General features: G+C 38.3%; 1 protein-coding gene across 1 annotated transcript; it reads right to left on the bottom strand.

The window, feature by feature from the left end:
• Positions 1 to 3,282: 3,282 nt before the first annotated feature.
• LOC127444301 (uncharacterized) lies at positions 3,283 to 19,743 on the bottom strand. Its single transcript, XM_051703572.1, has 50 exons — positions 19,659 to 19,743; positions 18,501 to 18,609; positions 18,300 to 18,368; positions 17,919 to 17,987; positions 16,767 to 16,889; positions 16,572 to 16,640; positions 16,365 to 16,439; positions 15,978 to 15,989; positions 15,384 to 15,512; positions 14,677 to 14,984; positions 13,824 to 14,303; positions 12,426 to 12,569; positions 12,197 to 12,318; positions 12,046 to 12,107; positions 11,753 to 11,853; positions 11,571 to 11,637; positions 11,313 to 11,467; positions 11,084 to 11,205; positions 10,933 to 10,994; positions 10,651 to 10,751; positions 10,466 to 10,532; positions 10,207 to 10,361; positions 9,978 to 10,099; positions 9,827 to 9,888; positions 9,534 to 9,634; positions 9,352 to 9,418; positions 9,094 to 9,248; positions 8,865 to 8,986; positions 8,714 to 8,775; positions 8,432 to 8,532; positions 8,247 to 8,313; positions 7,988 to 8,142; positions 7,759 to 7,880; positions 7,608 to 7,669; positions 7,315 to 7,415; positions 7,133 to 7,199; positions 6,875 to 7,029; positions 6,648 to 6,769; positions 6,495 to 6,556; positions 6,162 to 6,262; positions 5,998 to 6,049; positions 5,730 to 5,908; positions 5,517 to 5,638; positions 5,318 to 5,379; positions 5,044 to 5,187; positions 4,776 to 4,954; positions 4,564 to 4,685; positions 4,370 to 4,431; positions 4,015 to 4,252; positions 3,283 to 3,829 (listed from the first exon to the last, which is right to left on the bottom strand). Exons 1-50 carry the CDS (start codon positions 19,741 to 19,743, stop codon positions 3,734 to 3,736), a joined length of 5,748 nt encoding a protein of 1,915 aa, XP_051559532.1. The 3' UTR covers positions 3,283 to 3,733.
• Positions 19,744 to 20,019: the final 276 nt, after the last annotated feature.

Raw genomic sequence — 20,019 nt, 5'->3', positions numbered from 1 at the left:
GTTCATCTTCTTCCAACCTACAGGCAGAAATTAAAATCAGCTAACCTGTAGTAAAGACTGTAAAGAGATGGACCAATGAAGCAGAGCTGAAACTACAAGCCTGCTTTGACTGCACTGATTGGAGTGTATTTGAAGTTGCAGACACCAATCTGGAAGAGCTTACAGATACTGTGACATCATATATCAGTTTCTGTGAGGATATGTGCATTCCTACTAGGACTTATTTAACATACAACAATGACAAACCATGGTTTACAGCAAAACTCAGGCAGCTTTGTCAGGCCAAAGAGGATGCTTACAGAATTGGGGATAAAATCTTGTACAATCAGGCCAGGAACACACTGAATATGGAAATCAGAGTGGCTAAAAGAAGCTATTCTGATAAGCTAAAAAACAAGTTTTCAACTAACGACCCTGCATCAATGTGGAGAGTCCTGAAAGACTTTACTAACTTCAAGACACCATCCACCAACACTGTAGGGAACCAACAATTGGCTGCAACTTGAATGTGTTTTACTATAGATTTGAAAGGCCCAGTCTCACACCCCACACCCACTCTGACCTTCACTTCATACAAACATCAACACATCCTGAAACCCCCTTCCTCCCCCCTCCTGCTACTCAATCTGCACTTAAGATCTGTGAAGAGGAGGTGTGCCATGTCTTCTGGAAACAAAAGACAAGTAAAGCACAGGGCCCAGACAGTGTTTCACCCACTTGTTTAAAATCCTGTGCTAACCAGCTGGCCCCCATCTTCACACAGATCTTCAACAGATCACTGGAGCAGTGTGTAGTTCCCTGCTGCTTCAAATGCTCCACCATCATTTCTGTCCCAAAGAAACCCAAAATCACAGGACTTAATGACTACAGACCCGTCGCTCTGACGTCTGTGGTCATGAAGTCATTTGAGAGACTGTTGTTGGCCCACCTGAAGGACATCACTGGACCCTTTCTAGATCCCCTTCAATTTGCTTATCGAGCAAACAGGTCTGTGGATGATGCAGTCAAAATGGGATTGCATCATATCCTGCAACATCTGGACAGACCAGGGACATATGCAAGGATCCTTTTTGTGGACTTCAGTTCAGCTTTCAACACCATCATCCCAGCTATACTCTGGACTAAATTACACCAACTCTCTGTTTCCACGTCTATCTTCGCCAGCTGAGGAAGTTCAAGCTGCCACAGGGGCGGCTGATACAGTTCTACTCAGCAGTCATCTAGTCTGTCCTCTGCACTTCAATAACTGTCTGGTTTGGTTCAGCTACGAAATTGGACATTAGAAGTGAAGAGTGAGGAAAAGGGCTGGAATAATCACTCTGGACACAACTCACCCAGCCCAATACCTTTTTGAACTGTTGCCTTTCTGGCAGGCACTACAGAGCACTGAGCACCAGAACCGTCAGGCACAGGAACAGGAACAGTTTTTTTCCCTCAGGCTATCCATCTCATGAACAGTTATAACTGCCCCATTGAGCAATAATAATGTGCAATACACAGCTTAGTCTATATATATTTATCCAACATACCCTACCTCTTCTGCCATACATTCATATATATATATATATATATATATATATATATATATATATATATATATATATATATATAGTCTTATTGTGTATTTTATATAAATACTTATATTCTCTATTCACTTTGTATTTTACTTGTTGTATTGTTTGTGCACTGGAAGCTTCTGACACCAAGACAAATTCCTTGTATGTGTAAGCATACTTGGCAAAAAAGCTCATTCTTATTCTGATATATATATATATATATATATATATATATATACACATACACCGATCATCCACAACATTAAAACCACCTGCCTAATATTGTGTAGGTCCTAATCGTGCCACCAAAACTGCGCCAAACCGCATCTCAGAATAGCATTCTGAGATGATATTCTTCTCACCACAATTTTACGGAGCGGTTATCTGAGTTACTGTAGACTTTGTCAGTTTGAACCAGTCTGGTTATTCTCTGTTGACCTCTCTCATCAACAAGGCATTTCCGTCCACAGAACTGCCACTCACTTGATGTTTTTTGTTTTGGCACTATTTTGAGTAAATTCTAGAGACTGCTGTGTGTGAAAATCCCAGGAGATCAGCAGTTACAGAAATACTCAAATCAGCCCATCTGGCACCAACAATCATCCATGCGATTATCTAATCAGTAAATCGTGTGGCAGCAGTACAGTGCATAAAATAATTCAGATATGGGTCAGGAGCTTCAGTTAATGTTCACATCAACCATTACAATGGGGAAAAATGTGATCTCAGTGATTTGGACCATGGCATGATTGTTGGTGTCAGGCGGGCTGGTTGGAGTATTTCTGTAACTACTGATCTCCTGGGATTTTCACGAACAATAGTCTCTAGAATTTATTCCGAATGGTGCCAAAACAAAAAACATCCAGTGAGCTGCAGTTCTGTGGACTGAAATGCCTTGTTGATGAGAGAGGTCAACAGAGAATGGCCAGACTGGTTCGAACTGACAAAGTCTATGGTGACTCAAATAACCGTATAATTGTGGTAAGAAGAATGCTATTCTGAGGTGTGGGTTTGCGCTGTTTTGGAGGCATGAGGGGGACCTACACAATATTAGGCAGGTGGTTTTAATGTTGTGGCTGATCAGTATATATATATATATATATATATATATATATATATATATATATATATATATATATATATATATATATATACACACACACACAATTCAATTATATAAAAGGTTGTTTGAAACTTTTGTTGTAACAGGGCTGTCATAGGTATAACGTACTCAGCGGGTATTCAAAGTGACGCATACTCTCATAGACTTAGACCAATGAAATGACAAAAACATAAGCACAGCATATAATTGGCCTGTCATACTTTATATATTCACCTGACTTTTTTAATGATAGTTGATCTTGAAGCTTTGAATTTTTAAGTCTAAAAAAGCCCTTTTGTCCACATTTTGGATAAAAAAAAAGACACCAAACCTGATATGTCACCCTTTATAATTTCAGTTGTTTATAATTCCTACTCAAAACTTCTCTCATCTTTAGTTTTCATCTTTAGTTAAAGTAACTGTGTCAGATCCAATGGGTCAGATTTACAGTATAAACTGCTTTGATGTGAATAGTCTAAGGCCTATAACCATTAACCTTCATCTTCAAATTACATTGAGAAACAGAATAACGACATAAACATTCTTTTTTATTAATAATATTAATACATTTTTTTATTATTATTGAAGTTTTTACAGTTAAAAATGTTTGTTTATAACTTGTAGAACATATATTTGCTGCAGGTGCACAGTATATAGATAAAGTGCATTAAGTTTAAATAAATAAAAACTGTAACTAAAATATTCTGCCATTGTCCCTTTCATGACTTGTTTCATGTCAAATAAATGAATATAATATTTTTATATTATTCTAAATAATAATTATAAAAACAAATAAATATGTATATTAAAAATCATGGTAAAGTATTCTACAGAGAAAGCTTGAAAACATATTTTGTATGCAGATCTTGTATGTCCAGCAACACAGGTACAATAAAATAAATAATTTATAAAAGAAGCATCAACATAGTAAATTCATCATGATATATATAATATAAAGGAACTATTCAATTGCTAATATCCAACTTTGGCATTAATGAATAAAGAAAATTAAAATCAACCCATATCATTGCATATTGCCCATTTTAGTTTTTCTCATTGAGTATCTCTGAATTCTCTAGAAGAGGCTGTTTCGAGAGGTGTACTGTACATTGTATGACCGTCTTCTGTGCCAGCGTCTTCTGACTGCTGCACAGCAACCACAGAGCAAACACTAAAGATAGAACAGATAATGTGAGTGTCAATGTCCTGAATGGAACTTTATACAAGGTAACCTGTACTTAAAAATTGTAAACAACATTTAAAAAGCAGATCTAAATCATTAGTATAACACATTTCCGCTGTCATTACTCACTTCATAACCAATACACATTTACAGTCAATCATCATGATACTTACACAAAGGAGAATCCAGCAAGGTACCAGCATAATGATGATAGCACAAGGGACGATGATAGCCACAACCCATGCTGCACTAGTACCATTGTTGGGGACTGTAGTGTTGGGAGTTACAGCAGGTGCAGGTGTGGTAACACCATTAACTTTGAGAAGTTCCAGGAGAAAGATGCTGGGATTCTTGATGTCACTTTCTGAGAAAACATACTGTATATTGGCCTGAATCACAGTGGAATTACCCCTAAGAGGAGAATAAAATGTACAATAAGAAACACAAGTAAATACCTGAAATTATCCTTTTAAAATCATTGGATATTTCTGCTTGAAATAAAGCAAAAGGTACTGAGTCACATCTTACGTAAAACTGGCTTGATTGAACACAAACGGAGTAGCTGTCGGGGAACTTAGGATCTGGTTTAGCTGAAGAATTTCACAATTAATATAAAGATTAATATAGAGTATTAATATGTTGAGGCTAATGTGATTAAAATAAGCCAATTTATATTTGCAAGCTGCTGAAAATGAGCACTTTTTTAAGTGTCTCAAACTCACCAATTTATTAATGGAGTTTTGAATTAATTTATAGGTTTCATTTCTGAGTTCAAGTGTCTCATTCATGGTGACATTGTTGATTTCAAATCCAAAGACGAGAGCATAGGAGTTATCAGAAATTCCTTAAAAAAGTATATAAAACAAGAATTAGTTGTGTGTACATATGTGAGTAGTACAGTATCATGGAGTCCGAAGTGAAGAGTAAAACTCACTCTGAAAGGTGACATTCACAAAGCTCACAGGATCACTCAGGGTTTGTGTTGGGACAGAACGTTTAGTTCTGAGACGTGAGTCGAGTAGAGAGTTAGCCAACTCTAGAACTTTACTCTCACTTGGTATGGGACCCAGTGTGATGAACACGAGGCGAATGTAAATAATCACCTTCCCAACCCTGCAAAAGTGGGTAAATAAGAGACATTTAGAAACAAATGATGAATACTATTGCCTTTCACAAAAATATACTTGAATCATTAGTCTTACACAGTAGGTGGAGAAGTTACAGCAGGTGCAGGTGTGGTAACACCATTAACTTTGAGAAGTTCCTGGAGAAAGATGCTGGGTGTTTGGATGTCACTTTCTGAGAAAACATACTGTACACTGGCCTCAATCACAGTGGAATTGCCCCTTAGAGGAGAATATAATGTACAATAAGAAACACAAATAACTGAAATTATCCTATAATGCTCCTTTTAAAATCATTGGAAATGGAAATTTGTTCTTGAAACAAAGTACATGGTACAGAGTAACAACTTACTTGAAATTAGCTTGTTTGAACACAAACGGAGTAGCTGAGGGGGAACTTAGGATCTGGTTCAGCTGAAGAATTTAATAATTAATACAGAGATTAATATAGAGTATTAAAACGTTGAGTCTAATGTGATTAAAATAAGACAATTTCAATTTCACAGAAAGCTGCTGAAAATGAGCACATTATTAAAGTATCTCAAACTCACCAATTTATTAATGGAGTTTTGAATTATTGTGTAGGTGTCATCTCTGAGTTCAAGTTTCTCAGTCATGGTGACATTGTTGATTTTAAATCCAAAGTTGAGAGCATAGGAGTTGTCAGAAATTCCTTTTAAAGTATATGAAGCAAGAATTAGTTGTGTGGTCTGTGTGAGTGGTATATTTATAATAGGGAGCCCGAAATGAAGTGTTAGACTCACTCTGATAGGTGACACTCGCAAAGCTCACAGGATCACTCAGGGTTTGTGTTGGGACAGAACGTTTAGTTCTGAGACGTGAGTCGAGTAGAGAGTTGGCCAACTCTAGAACTTTACTCTCACTTGGTATGGGACCCAGCGTGATGAACACAAGGCGAATGTAAATAATCGCCTTCCCAACCCTGCAAAAGAGGGAAATTATGTGGAATGTAGGGACAGAAAATGTAAACGTTTGCCTTTTACAAAATTATACTTAATTCATCAGCCTTACACAGTCGGTGGGGAAGTTGTGTATGTCGTCGGAGTTTTGGTTGTGGTTAGGCCTGTAACGTAAAGTTAAGATGAAAGAATAATCATTTTGTAAATATTTGATGTTTGTGGAGTAGACATTTAAAATATGACATGATGGAAAATGTTATGTTTGATTGTACACACCTGTCTGTAAACGAAGCTCATTTAGGAAGCTGACTGGTTGTATAACATCTCCATCCTGGAAGCTGTATAACATAGTGCCCTCAATCTGATTTAATGTGCTCCTACAGTTAAAACAAAGAAGATATCTGTTATCATACTTCATTCCATATTTACAAAACAAAGAAAATATATGTTTTATGTTGAATTGTTCTGATGAGCTTAAATGCTATAAATAATTATATATATTTATATATATACTTTTTTCTAGCATTTAAGTTAGAACATAAAACATAAATTTGCTTTGTTTTGTACATTTGTATATTTATATATATATAAAGTCAGTTTGCATCTTACATGAATTCGGAGGACTTGAGTTTGAAAGCCTGACTGCCAGGCTCATTCAAAAGAGTGTTCAGCTGCAAGTGAAAAAACCAAACCATTAAAAAAAAAAAAATTTGATTTGTATTGGACCCAAACTAATTTCTTGGGCTACTTCACAATGCTTACAGCATTATTGACTATATCCTGCAATTGCTTGTACGTGTCGTTTCTTAGTGCTGGTTCCTCTGACATGCTAATTTTACTCAGATTAAATGTAAGGATGATGGCATAGGAGGATTCTGAGATTTCTGTTGGCATAAAAATGTCAGTTTTAATCACTTAAAATCTGGCATTTATCACTGGTTTACCCTTAAACATTTTAAAACATTTAAATTTAAGATGATAAAACTTACTCTCATAGGTGACATTCACCAGCTTTAATGATTCATTTAGTTGTGACTCTCTGGAGTTCCGGAGAGTACTGATAGCACTGAGGACCAGAGTTTCACTGAGGACTGGAGATGAGGAGTTAAACAGCAGCTTGCTTTTCACCACTGCTGAACCAGATCTGTAAAGAGCGACACTTCTGTTTTATACAGTTCACTGTTTTAGAACAACTATTATGACTCAATATCTGATTTAATTTCTTAATATAGGAAATGAACACTTACACTAGGTTTGGAGGGCTCACAGAGGAGCTGCTTGTTGTTAGAGGAGACACCGTTGTAGTATTCAATCCTGCAATCCAAGTCAATTGAGACCAATATGACTGTCATGATTTTGAGCAAAAAGAATGTTTCTTGACTTTCAAGATATTCAAGCATTAGAATGGCTTTACAATATTGATGCTTACCCATCAGAAAACGAAGCTCATTTAGGAAACTGATTGGTTGCATAACATCTCCATTCTGGAAGGTGTATTCAATAGTGCCCTCAATTTGGTTTGATGAGCTCCTGCAAGAAAAGCAGAAGAAAAAAAATATTTGTAAAGAGCTTCAATACATATTTGCAAATAAAATGTATTTAGATTTTCAAGCAAATTTATTTTTAGATATATGTTTTTGTTTTTTAATGGCAAACAATGGAGTATGAAAAAAAGATTATGAATAAATATGTTTCAGAGATAAAAGTCAGTTTGCATCTTACATGAAGTTGGAGGACTTGGGTTCCAAAACATTACTACCAGGGTCATTCAGAAGAGTGTTCAGCTGGTGGTGAAAATTAAAACAACAATCAAACCCTGATAAAATCTGCACTGGACGCAAACTCGTTTCTTCAGCTGTTTTTGAATGCTTACCGCACTGTTAATGATATACTGCACTTGCTGGTATGTGTTGCTTATTAGCGCTGGGTCCTCTGGAATGCTGATATTACTCAGATTAAAGGTAAAGATGAGGGCATAGGAGGTTTCCGAGATTTCTGTTGGCATCAGAATGTCCATTTTTGTTCACTCAAAGTTTTACATTTATCAGTTGTTTACACTTGAACATTTCAAAAGCTTTCCAAATCAAAATGATCAAACTTACTCTCATAGGTGACATTCACCAGCTTCACTGATTCATTTAGTTGTGACTCTCTGGAGTTCCTGAGTGTACTGATAGCACTGAGAACCAGAGCTTCACTGGGGACTGGAGATGAGGAGTTAAACAGCAGCTTGCTTTTCACCACTGCTGAACCAGATCTGTAAAGAGCGACACTTTTGTTTAATACAGTTTACTGATTTGGAACAACTATTATGATTGAATGGCTAATTGAAATTTCTTAAGATGGGAAATGCAAACTTACACAAGGACTATAGGGCTCAGAGGAGAGCTACTTGTTGTTAGTAGAGACATTGTTGTAGTAGTCAATCCTGCAATCCAAATCAAATCAAATCAGACCAAACTGACTGTAATGATTTTAAGCAAAAAGAAGCTTTCTTGACTAAAAATTTCAAGCATAAGAATGGCTTCAAAAAGATTAATGCATACCCATCAGTAAACGAAGCTCATTTAGGAAGCTCACTGGTTGTATAACATCTCCATCCTGGAAGGTGTATTCCATGATGCCCTCAATTTGGTTTGATGAGCTCCTGCAGGAAAATCAGAAAATATATTTGTAAATAGCTTCAATAAATATATCAAAAACAGTTTTACTGAGATTTTAAAGAAAATAAATGTTTAGATATACGTTTTTCAATGACTCAACCTGGAGTCTGAAATGAAGATTATGAATAAATATGGTTCAGAGATGAAATTCAGTTTGCATCTTACGTGAAGTTGGAGGACTTGGGGTCCAAAACGGGACTACCAGGGTCATTCAGAAGAGTGTTCAGCTGGTGGTGAAAATTAAAACAACAATCAAACCCTGATAAAATCTGCACTGGACGCAAACTCTTTTCTTCAGCTGTTTTTGAATGCTTACCGCACTGTTAATGATATACTGCACTTGCTGGTATGTGTTGCTTATTAGCGCTGGGTCCTCTGGAATGCTGATATTACTCAGATTAAATGTAAAGATGAGGGCATAGGAGGTTTCTGTGATTTCTGTTGGAAAAGAAATGTACATTTGTTTTATAGACAGCTTTTGCATTTATCACTGGTTTACACATTAACATTTCAAAAGCTTTCCAATTCAAGACGAGAATACTTACTCTGATAGGTGATATTCACCAGATTCACAGATTTGTTTAGTTGTGACTCTCTGGAGTTCCGGAGAGTACTGATAGCATTTAGGACAAGAGCTTCACTGGGGACTGGAGATGAGGAGTTAAACAGCAGCTTGCTTTTCACCACTGCTGAACCAGATCTGTAAAGAGCGACACTTCTGTTTTATACAGTTTACTGTTTTAGAACAACTATTATGACTCAATATCTGATTTAATTTCTTAATATAGGAAATGAACACTTACACTAGGTTTGGAGGGCTCACAGAGGAGCTGCTTGTTGTTAGAGGAGACACCGTTGTAGTATTCAATCCTGCAATCCAAGTCAATTGAGACCAATATGACTGTCATGATTTTGAGCAAAAAGAATGTTTCTTGACTTTCAAGATATTCAAGCATTAGAATGGCTTTACAATATTGATGCTTACCCATCAGAAAACGAAGCTCATTTAGGAAACTGATTGGTTGCATAACATCTCCATTCTGGAAGGTGTATTCAATAGTGCCCTCAATTTGGTTTGATGAGCTCCTGCAAGAAAAGCAGAAGAAAAAAAATATTTGTAAAGAGCTTCAATACATATTTGCAAATAAAATGTATTTAGATTTTCAAGCAAATTTATTTTTAGATATATGTTTTTGTTTTTTAATGGCAAACAATGGAGTATGAAAAAAAGATTATGAATAAATATGTTTCAGAGATAAAAGTCAGTTTGCATCTTACATGAAGTTGGAGGACTTGGGTTCCAAAACATTACTACCAGGGTCATTCAGAAGAGTGTTCAGCTGGTGGTGAAAATTAAAACAACAATCAAACCCTGATAAAATCTGCACTGGATGCAAACTCTTTTCTTCAGCTGTTTTTGAATGCTTACCGCACTGTTAATGATATACTGCACTTGCTGGTATGTGTTGCTTATTAGCGCTGGGTCCTCTGGAATGCTGATATTACTCAGATTAAAGGTAAAGATGAGGGCATAGGAGGTTTCCGAGATTTCTGTTGGCATCAGAATGTCCATTTTTGTTCACTCAAAGTTTTACATTTATCAGTTGTTTACACTTGAACATTTCAAAAGCTTTCCAAATCAAAATGATCAAACTTACTCTCATAGGTGACATTCACCAGCTTCACTGATTCATTTAGTTGTGACTCTCTGAAGTTCCTGAGTGTACTGATAGCACTGAGAACCAGAGCTTCACTGGGGACTGGAGATGAGGAGTTAAACAGCAGCTTGCTTTTCACCACTGCTGAACCAGATCTGTAAAGAGCGACACTTTTGTTTAATACAGTTTACTGATTTGGAACAACTATTATGATTGAATGGCTAATTGAAATTTCTTAAGATGGGAAATGCAAACTTACACAAGGACTATAGGGCTCAGAGGAGAGCTACTTGTTGTTAGTAGAGACATTGTTGTAGTAGTCAATCCTGCAATCCAAATCAAATCAAATCAGACCAAACTGACTGTAATGATTTTAAGCAAAAAGAAGCTTTCTTGACTAAAAATTTCAAGCATAAGAATGGCTTCAAAAAGATTAATGCATACCCATCAGTAAACGAAGCTCATTTAGGAAGCTCACTGGTTGTATAACATCTCCATCCTGGAAGGTGTATTCCATGATGCCCTCAATTTGGTTTGATGAGCTCCTGCAGGAAAATCAGAAAATATATTTGTAAATAGCTTCAATAAATATATCAAAAACAGTTTTACTGAGATTTTAAAGAAAATAAATGTTTAGATATACGTTTTTCAATGACTCAACCTGGAGTCTGAAATGAAGATTATGAATAAATATGGTTCAGAGATGAAATTCAGTTTGCATCTTACGTGAAGTTGGAGGACTTGGGGTCCAAAACGGGACTACCAGGGTCATTCAGAAGAGTGTTCAGCTGGTGGTGAAAATTAAAACAACAATCAAACCCTGATAAAATCTGCACTGGACGCAAACTCTTTTCTTCAGCTGTTTTTGAATGCTTACCGCACTGTTAATGATATACTGCACTTGCTGGTATGTGTTGCTTATTAGCGCTGGGTCCTCTGGAATGCTGATATTACTCAGATTAAATGTAAAGATGAGGGCATAGGAGGTTTCTGTGATTTCTGTTGGAAAAGAAATGTACATTTGTTTTATAGACAGCTTTTGCATTTATCACTGGTTTACACATTAACATTTCAAAAGCTTTCCAATTCAAGACGAGAATACTTACTCTGATAGGTGATATTCACCAGATTCACAGATTTGTTTAGTTGTGACTCTCTGGAGTTCCGGAGAGTACTGATAGCATTTAGGACAAGAGCTTCACTGGGGACTGGAGATGAGGAGTTAAACAGCAGCTTGCTTTTCACCACTGCTGAACCAGATCTGTAAAGAGCGACACTTCTGTTTTATACAGTTTACTGTTTTAGAACAACTATTATGACTCAATATCTGATTTAATTTCTTAATATAGGAAATGAACACTTACACTAGGTTTGGAGGGCTCACAGAGGAGCTGCTTGTTGTTAGAGGAGACACCGTTGTAGTATTCAATCCTGCAATCCAAGTCAATTGAGACCAATATGACTGTCATGATTTTGAGCAAAAAGAATGTTTCTTGACTTTCAAGATATTCAAGCATTAGAATGGCTTTACAATATTGATGCTTACCCATCAGAAAACGAAGCTCATTTAGGAAACTGATTGGTTGCATAACATCTCCATTCTGGAAGGTGTATTCAATAGTGCCCTCAATTTGGTTTGATGAGCTCCTGCAAGAAAAGCAGAAGAAAAAAAATATTTGTAAAGAGCTTCAATACATATTTGCAAATAAAATGTATTTAGATTTTCAAGCAAATTTATTTTTAGATATATGTTTTTGTTTTTTAATGGCAAACAATGGAGTATGAAAAAAAGATTATGAATAAATATGTTTCAGAGATAAAAGTCAGTTTGCATCTTACATGAAGTTGGAGGACTTGGGTTCCAAAACATTACTACCAGGGTCATTCAGAAGAGTGTTCAGCTGGTGGTGAAAATTAAAACAACAATCAAACCCTGATAAAATCTGCACTGGACGCAAACTCTTTTCTTCAGCTGTTTTTGAATGCTTACCGCACTGTTAATGATATACTGCACTTGCTGGTATGTGTTGCTTATTAGCGCTGGGTCCTCTGGAATGCTGATATTACTCAGATTAAATGTAAAGATGAGGGCATAGGAGGTTTCTGTGATTTCTGTTGGAAAAGAAATGTACATTTGTTTTATAGACAGCTTTTGCATTTATCACTGGTTTACACATTAACATTTCAAAAGCTTTCCAATTCAAGATGAGAATACTTACTCTGATAGGTGATATTCACCAGATTCACAGATTTGTTTAGTTGTGACTCTCTGGAGTTCCGGAGAGTACTGATAGCATTCAGGACAAGAGCTTCACTTGGGACTGTTGATGCAGATGTAAAAACTAATTTGGTTTTGACTACAGCTGCACCAGTCAAATTGGTTAAGTTTTGTGGTTGAGATTTGTATGTTGCAAGTATTGTTGTTGGAGCTTTAGCCACAGTTGTGCTTGTTTGATTTGTTGCTTCTGTTTGAAATTCAACTGTGTTAGCGGCTACTACAGAGGTCTGAGTTATTCTGGTTTGTGGAACAGTTGAGGTTGCCAGAGATGTAATTTTTGGTATTAGAAATTCAGTTTTTCTGGTAAGAGCTATGATGGTTTGACTGTTAGTCGTGGTTGTTGATGCAGTTGCAGTTTCTGAATTCATTGTTGCCCAAAACTTGGTGTTGGTTGTTGGACCTAAATTTGTTTTAGCTGATAGTGCCAGTGTGGTCTGAGCTGGAGCTGTGCTGGTAAAAGCTGCATTTGTGCTTGTTGCTGTGCTAGGAGCTGTAGTTGATATTTGAGTTGGTTTTATAATGGTGGGAATTACAATCATGGGTATCGTGGATGCAGTTGTGGTGTTTGGAGGTTCAGTTGTTTTTGTTAGAGTTATTGCTGTTCTTCTTGGATGAATAGTTGCAAGAGATGAAGATGTAGACATCATTTTAACAGCTACAGTTATGTTTGCTGGAGACACACTTGGGGTTATTGGAGGTGAAGTTGTTGTGGTATGAAGTGCAACTTGGCTTGGAGCTTGAGCTGTGTAAGTGAAATGGAATGCAGTTGTTTGAGCTATAGTTGTACTTTTAGCTGTAGGTGTGTTTGTGTCTAGAGCTAAAGCTGAGGTTTGAGATGGAGTTTTAGTTGTGGGATATTCATTTTTTGTTGTTATTGCAGAAGTTGCTGGAGACGTAGTTGTTTCTGTTGCAATAGAAGTTGTGGTCTTGACCATTCTTGTTGTGAAATCTGAACCTGGAGTCGAAGTTGTTGAAGCTGCAGAGACTGCAGTGGAAGTTGCAGTTGTACTTGTTAGTCCTGCTGTAGTTTTTCCAAATGCTGTGGTTGTTTGAGCATCAGTTGGTATGATTGGATATGCAGTTGTTGTTGTTGTTGTTGATGAAGCTATGGTTGTTGGTGATTCAGTTGTTTTTATTGAATGTGTGGTGGATGAAACAATAGCTGTTGTTGGAGTGGTAGTTGAACTTTTTGACATTGTGGTTACTGCATGTCCAGATGTTGTCACTGCAGTTGAAATGATTGGAGCAACAGTTTTTGTTATTGTTGGTGAAGGTGCCGTTGTATTTTCTGATAATGTAGACATAACAAGAATTGTTCTTGGAGTTGAAATGGTTGTACTTGGAGCTGTAGACGAAGTTTGAGCAGATGTTACTGCAATCTGAGGTACAGTTGTGGTTAGTGAAGTGATATTTTCTGAAGTTTTAGTCATCTTTGTGGAAGATGTGATATATAAAGATACAGCTGTTGTTTCAAGAGCTTCGGTATTTGTAGTTGCAAGAGGCTTTATGGTTGAAGCTGTTGTTTTAGTTGTGGAAGGTGCAGTTGTAGTTGTGGTTTTTGAAGTTGGAGTTTCTGTAGTTGAAGGCATTGTTGTTGATGTTGTAGTTTCTAGAGTTACATCTGTGGATTTGACAACTTCAGCAGTTGTTGTTGAAAATGGAATTATGGTTGAGGCTGTTGTTGTAATAGTGGAAGGCATAGTTGTGGTTATTGCAGTTGTAGTAGGAGCAGTTATAGTTCCTGATGTTGGAGGTATTGTTGTTGAAGCAACAGTTGTGGATGTACCTACTGGTGTTTTACTTGGAGATGCAGATGAGGCTGAAGCAGATGTAGTTGTAGTGGGAAGTAAAGATGTGATTGTTGCAAGTGAAATCATACTTTCTGAAGTTGTAGGCATTTTTGTTGAAGCAAAAGTCGTGGTTTTTGAAGTGACAACTGAGGGAAAGTTAGAAGCTGATGTTGTAGTAGTGGGAGGTAATATCGTGGTTGTAGATGGTGTAGTTGTGGTTGTTGCAGGTGCAATTGTGCTTTCTGAAGCAGTAGACATCATTGTTGAAGTAAGAGTTGTGGTGGCTTCTGTAGTTATAGTTATAAATGGAAATGTGGTTTGAGATGTTGTTGTACCCAGAGCATTAGATGATGTTGAAACTGATGTAGTAGTAGGGAGTACAGTTGTGGTTGTTTCAGTTGCAGTTGTAGTTTCTGATGTTGTAGGGATTTTTGATGCAAGACTTCTGGTTTCTGGAGTCATAGCTGTTGTGGATGCAAAAGTTATTGTGGCTGATGCTGTTGCCATTGTACTTGGTGATGCAGATGAGGTTGAAGCTGATGTAGTAGCTGGAGGTACAGTTGTGGTTGTGGCAGGTGTAGTTGTGATTGATGCAGATGCAGTAGAAATTTCTGAAGTTGTAAGCACTGATGTGGAAGCCAGAGTTGTGGTTTCTTGAGCCACAACTATAGTTATGGGTGCAAGTGTCATGGTTGGAGCAGTTGTTGTACCTGGAGATGCAGATGAAGTAGGTGCTGTTGTAGTAGTGAGAGGTCCTGTCATGGTTGTGGAATGTGTAGTTGTGTTTGTTGCAGGTGAAGTTGTACTTTGTGAAATTGTTGACATGGTTAATGGAGTTGTGATTTTTTTAGTTAAGACTGTCGTTGTGGGAGTTTCAGTTGTTGTTGGTGCAAGTGTTGTTTTTGGACTTGCTTTCGTTCTACCTGAAGATACAGATGAGGTAGAAGCTGATGTTGTAGAGACAGGAACTGTTGTAGTTGTTGCAGGTGCAATTTCAATTTGTGAAATTGTAGACACATTTTTGGGAGTTTTAGTTTCATGAGTCACAACTGTGGTTGTGGGAGCTTCAGTTGTGGGTGCAGTTGACATAGTGGGAGCTATTGTTATACTTGGAGATGCAGATGAAGTAGAAGCTGTTGTAGTAGAAGAAGGAACTGTCCTGTTTGTGGAAGGTGTAGTTGTTGCAGGTGCAGTTGTACTTTGTGAAATTGTAGACAGAGTTGTTGGATTTGTTTTTTCTGTAGTTAGAATTGTGGTTGTGGGAGCTTCAGTTGTGGGTGGAAGAGTCATCGTTGGAGCTTTTGTTGTAAATGGAAATGCAGGTAAAGTAAGAACTGTTGTAGTAGAGAAAGGCACTGTCGTGTTTGTGGGAGGTGTAGATGTTGTTGTTGCAGGTACAGTTGTACTTTGTGAAATTGTAGACATAGATGTTGGAGTTTTGGTTTCCTGAGTGATTACTGTGGTAGTGGGAGCTTCAGTTCTGGGTGCAAGAGTTGTCATTAGAGCTGTTGTTATACCTGGATATGCAGATGAAGTAGGAACTATTGGAGTAGAAGAAGGCACTATAGTGGTTGTGGAAGGTGTTGTTGCAGGTGCAGTTGTACTTTGTGAAATTGTAGACATAATAGTTGGAGTTGTGGTTTCATGAGTCACAACTGTGGTTGTGGGAGATTCAGTAGTGGGTGTAAGACTTGTCACTGTACCTGTTGTTGTACCTGGAGATACAGGTGAAGTAGGAGATTCTGTAGTATAGGGAGGCACTGTTGTGGTTTTAGAAGGTGTAGTTGTAGTTGTTGAAAGTGCAGTTGTAATTTGTGAAATTGTGGACATAGTTGTTGGCGTTGATGTTACTGGAGATACAACTGTAGTTGTGGAAGCTTCAGTTTTGATTGCAAGAGTCATCATTGGAGCTGTTACAGTTAAGGGAAGCACTGTTGTGGTTGTGTGAGGTGTAGATGTTGCAGGTGAAGTTGCACTTGATGAAATTTTAGATCCAGTTGTTGGAGTTGTTTTTTCTTGAGTTACAACTGTGGTTGTGGGAGCTTCAGTTGTTGTGGGTGCAAGAGTTGTGGTTGGAGCTGTTGTTGTACCTGGAGATGCAGACAAAGTCGTAACTATTGTAGTAGAGAGAGGCACTGTCATGGATGAGGAAGGTGTAGATGTAGCTGTTGCAGGTGCAGTTGTACTTTGTGAAATTGTTGACAAAGTTGTTGGATTTGTTGTTTCCTTAGTTACAACTGTTGTTGTGGGATCCTCAGTTGTTGGTGCAAGAGTTGTCATCACAGATGTTGTTGTACCCGGAGATAAAGTAGGAACTGTTGTAGTAGAAAGAGGCACTGTCGTGGTTGGGGAAGGTGTAGATGTAACTGTTGCAGTTGTACTTTGTGAAATTGTTAACATAGTTGTTGGATTTGTTGTTTCCCTAATTACAACTGTTGATGTGGGAGCTTCAGTTGTGGGTGCATGAGTTGTCATTGCAGCTGTTGTTGTACCCGGAGATGAAGTAGAAACTGTTGTAGTAGAAGGAAGCACTGTTGTGGAAGTTGTAGATGTAGCTTTTGCAGGTGCAGCTGTACTTTGTGAAATTGTTGACATAGTTGTTGGATTTGTTGTTTCTTGAGTTACAACAGTGGTTCTGGGAGTTTCAGTTGTGGGTGCAAGAGTTGTTGTTGAAGATGTTGTTACACCTGTAGACACAGTAGGAACTGTTGTAGTAGAGGGAAGCACTGTCACGGTTGTGAAAGATGTTGTAGTTGTTGCACTTGCAGTTGTACTTTGTGAAATTGTAGACATAGTTGTTGGATTTGTTGTTTCTTTAGTTACAACTGTTGTTGTGGGAGCTTCAGTTGTGGGTGCAAGAGTTGTCATTGCAGCTGTTGTTGTACCTGGAGATGAAGTAGGCTCTGTCACGGTTGTGGAAGGTGTTGTAGTTGTTGCACTTGCAGTTGTACTTTGTGAAATTGTTGACATAGTTGTTGGATTTGTTGTTTCCTTAGTTACAACTGTTGATGTGGGAGCTTCAGTTGTGGGTGCAAGAGTTGTCATTGCAGCTGATGTTGTACCCGGAGAAGAGGTAGGAACTGTTGTAGTAGAAAAAGGCACTGTCGTGGTTGGGGAAGGTGTAAATGTAGCTGTTGCAGGTGCAGTTGTACTTTGTGAAATTGTTGACATAGCTGTTGGAGCTGTTGTTTCCTTAGTTACAACTGTTGTTGTGGGAGCTTCAGTTGTGGGTGCAAGAGTTGTCATTGCAGATGTTCTTGTACCCGGAGATGAAGTAGGAATGGTTGTAGTAGAAAGAGGCACTGTCGTGGTTGGGGAATGTGTAGATGTAGCTGTTGCAGGTGCAGTTGTACTTTGTGAAATTGTTGACATAGTTGTTGGAGTTGTTGTATCCTTAGTTACAACTGTTGTTGTGGGAGCTTCAGTTGTGGGTGCAAGAGTTGTCATTGCAGCTGTTGTTGTACCTGGAGATGAAGTAGGCACTGTCGTGGTTGGGGAAGGTGTAGATGTAGTTGTTGCACTTGCAGTTGTACTTTGTGAAATTGTTGACATAGTTGTTGGAGTTGTTGTTTCCTTAGTTACAACTGTTGTTGTGGGAGCTTCAGTTGTGGGTGCAAGAGTTGTCATTGCAGCTGTTGTTGTACCCGGAGATGAAGTAGGAACTGTTGTAGTAGAAAGAGGCACTGTCATGGCTGGGGAAGGTGTAGATGTAGCTGTTGCAGGTGCAGTTGTACTTTGTGAAATTGTTGACATAGTTGTTGGAGTTGTTGTATCCTTAGTTACAACTGTTGTTGTGGGAGCTTCAGTTGTGGGTGCAAGAGTTGTCATTGCAGCTGTTGTTGTACCTGGAGATGAAGTAGGCACTGTCGTGGTTGGGGAAGGTGTAGATGTAGTTGTTGCACTTGCAGTTGTACTTTGTGAAATTGTTGACATAGTTGTTGGAGTTGTTGTTTCCTTAGTTACAACTGTTGTTGTGGGAGCTTCAGTTGTGGGTGCAAGAGTTGTCATTGCAGCTGTTGTTGTACCCGGAGATGAAGTAGGAACTGTTGTAGTAGAAAGAGGCACTGTCATGGCTGGGGAAGGTGTAGATGTAGCTGTTGCAGGTGAAGTTGTACTTTGTGAAATTGTTGACATAGTTGTTGGATTTGTTGTATCCTTAGTTACAACTGTTGTTGTGGGAGCTTCAGTTGTGGGTGCAAGAGTTGTCATTGCAGCTGTTGTTGTACCTGGAGATGAAGTAGGCACTGTCGTGGTTGGGGAAGGTGTAGATGTAGTTGTTGCACTTGCAGTTGTACTTTGTGAAATTGTTGACATAGTTGTTGGAGTTGTTGTTTCCTTAGTTACAACTGTTGTTGTGGGAGCTTCAGTTGTGGGTGCAAGAGTTGTCATTGCAGCTGTTGTTGTACCCGGAGATGAAGTAGGAACTGTTGTAGTAGAAAGAGGCACTGTCATGGCTGGGGAAGGTGTAGATGTAGCTGTTGCAGGTGAAGTTGTACTTTGTGAAATTGTAGACATAGTTGTTGGATTTGTTGTTTCTTTAGTTTCAGCTGTTGTTGCGGGAGTTTCAGTTGTGGGTGCAAGAGTTGTCGTTGCAGCTGTTGTTGTACCCGGAGATGAAGTAGGAATGGTTGTAGTAGAAATAGGCACTGTTGTGGTTGGGGAATATGTAGATGTAGCTGTTGCAGGTGCAGTTGTACTTTGTGAAATTGTAGACATAGTTGTTGGATTTGTTGTTTCTTTAGTTTCAGCTGTTGTTGCGGGAGTTTCAGTTGTGGGTGCAAGAGTTGTTGTTGAAGATGTTGTTACACCTGTAGACACAGTAGGAACTGTTGTAGTAGAGGGAAGCACTGTCACGGTTGTGGAAGGTGTTGTAGTTGTTGCACTTGCAGTTGTACTTTGTGAAATTGTAAATATAGTTGTTGGATTTGTTGTTTCTTTGGTTACAACTGTTGTTGTGGGAGTTTCAATTGTGGGTGCAAGAGTTGTCATTGCAGCTGTTGTTGTACCTGGAGATGAAGTAGGCACTGTCACGGTTGTGGAAGGCATTGTTGTTGTTGCACTTGCAGTTGTACTTTGTGAAATTGTTGACATAGTTGTTGAATTTGTTGTTTCCTTAGTTACAACTGTTGTTGTGGGAGCTTCAGTTGTGGGTGCAAGAGTTGTCATTGCAGCTGTTGTTGCACCCGGAGATGAAGTAGGAAATGTTGTAGTAGAAAGAGGCACTGTCGTGGTTGGGGAAGGTGTAGATGTAGCTGTTGCAGGTGCAGTTGTACTTTGTGAAATTGTTGACATAGTTGTTGGAGTTGTTGTTTCCTTAGTTACAACTTTTGTTGTGGGAGCTTCAGTTGTGGGTGCAAGAGTTGTCATTGCAGCTGTTGTTGTACCTGGAGATGAAGTAGGCTCTGTCACGGTTGTGGAAGGTGTTGTAGTTGTTGCACTTGCAGTTGTATTTTGTGAAATTGTTGACATAGTTGTTGGAGTTGTTGTATCCTTAGTTACAACTGTTGTTATGGGAGCTTCAGTTGTGGGTGCAAGAGTTGTCATTGCAGCTGTTGTTGTACCCGGAGATGAAGTAGGAACTGTTGTAGTAGAAAGAGGCACTGTTGTGGTTGGGGAATATGTAGATGTAGCTGTTGCAGGTGCAGTTATACTTTGTGAAATTACAGACATTGTTGTTGGAATTGTTGTTTCTTTAGTTACAGCTGTTGTTGTGGGAGTTTCAGTTGTGGGTGCAACATTTGTTGT

The sequence above is a fragment of the Myxocyprinus asiaticus genome, chromosome 7, assembly GCF_019703515.2.
Source record: "Myxocyprinus asiaticus isolate MX2 ecotype Aquarium Trade chromosome 7, UBuf_Myxa_2, whole genome shotgun sequence".
NCBI lineage: Eukaryota > Metazoa > Chordata > Actinopteri > Cypriniformes > Catostomidae > Myxocyprinus > Myxocyprinus asiaticus.
The sequence above is the reverse complement of the archived record's forward strand: the minus strand, read 5'-3'. Positions and strand labels throughout refer to the sequence as shown.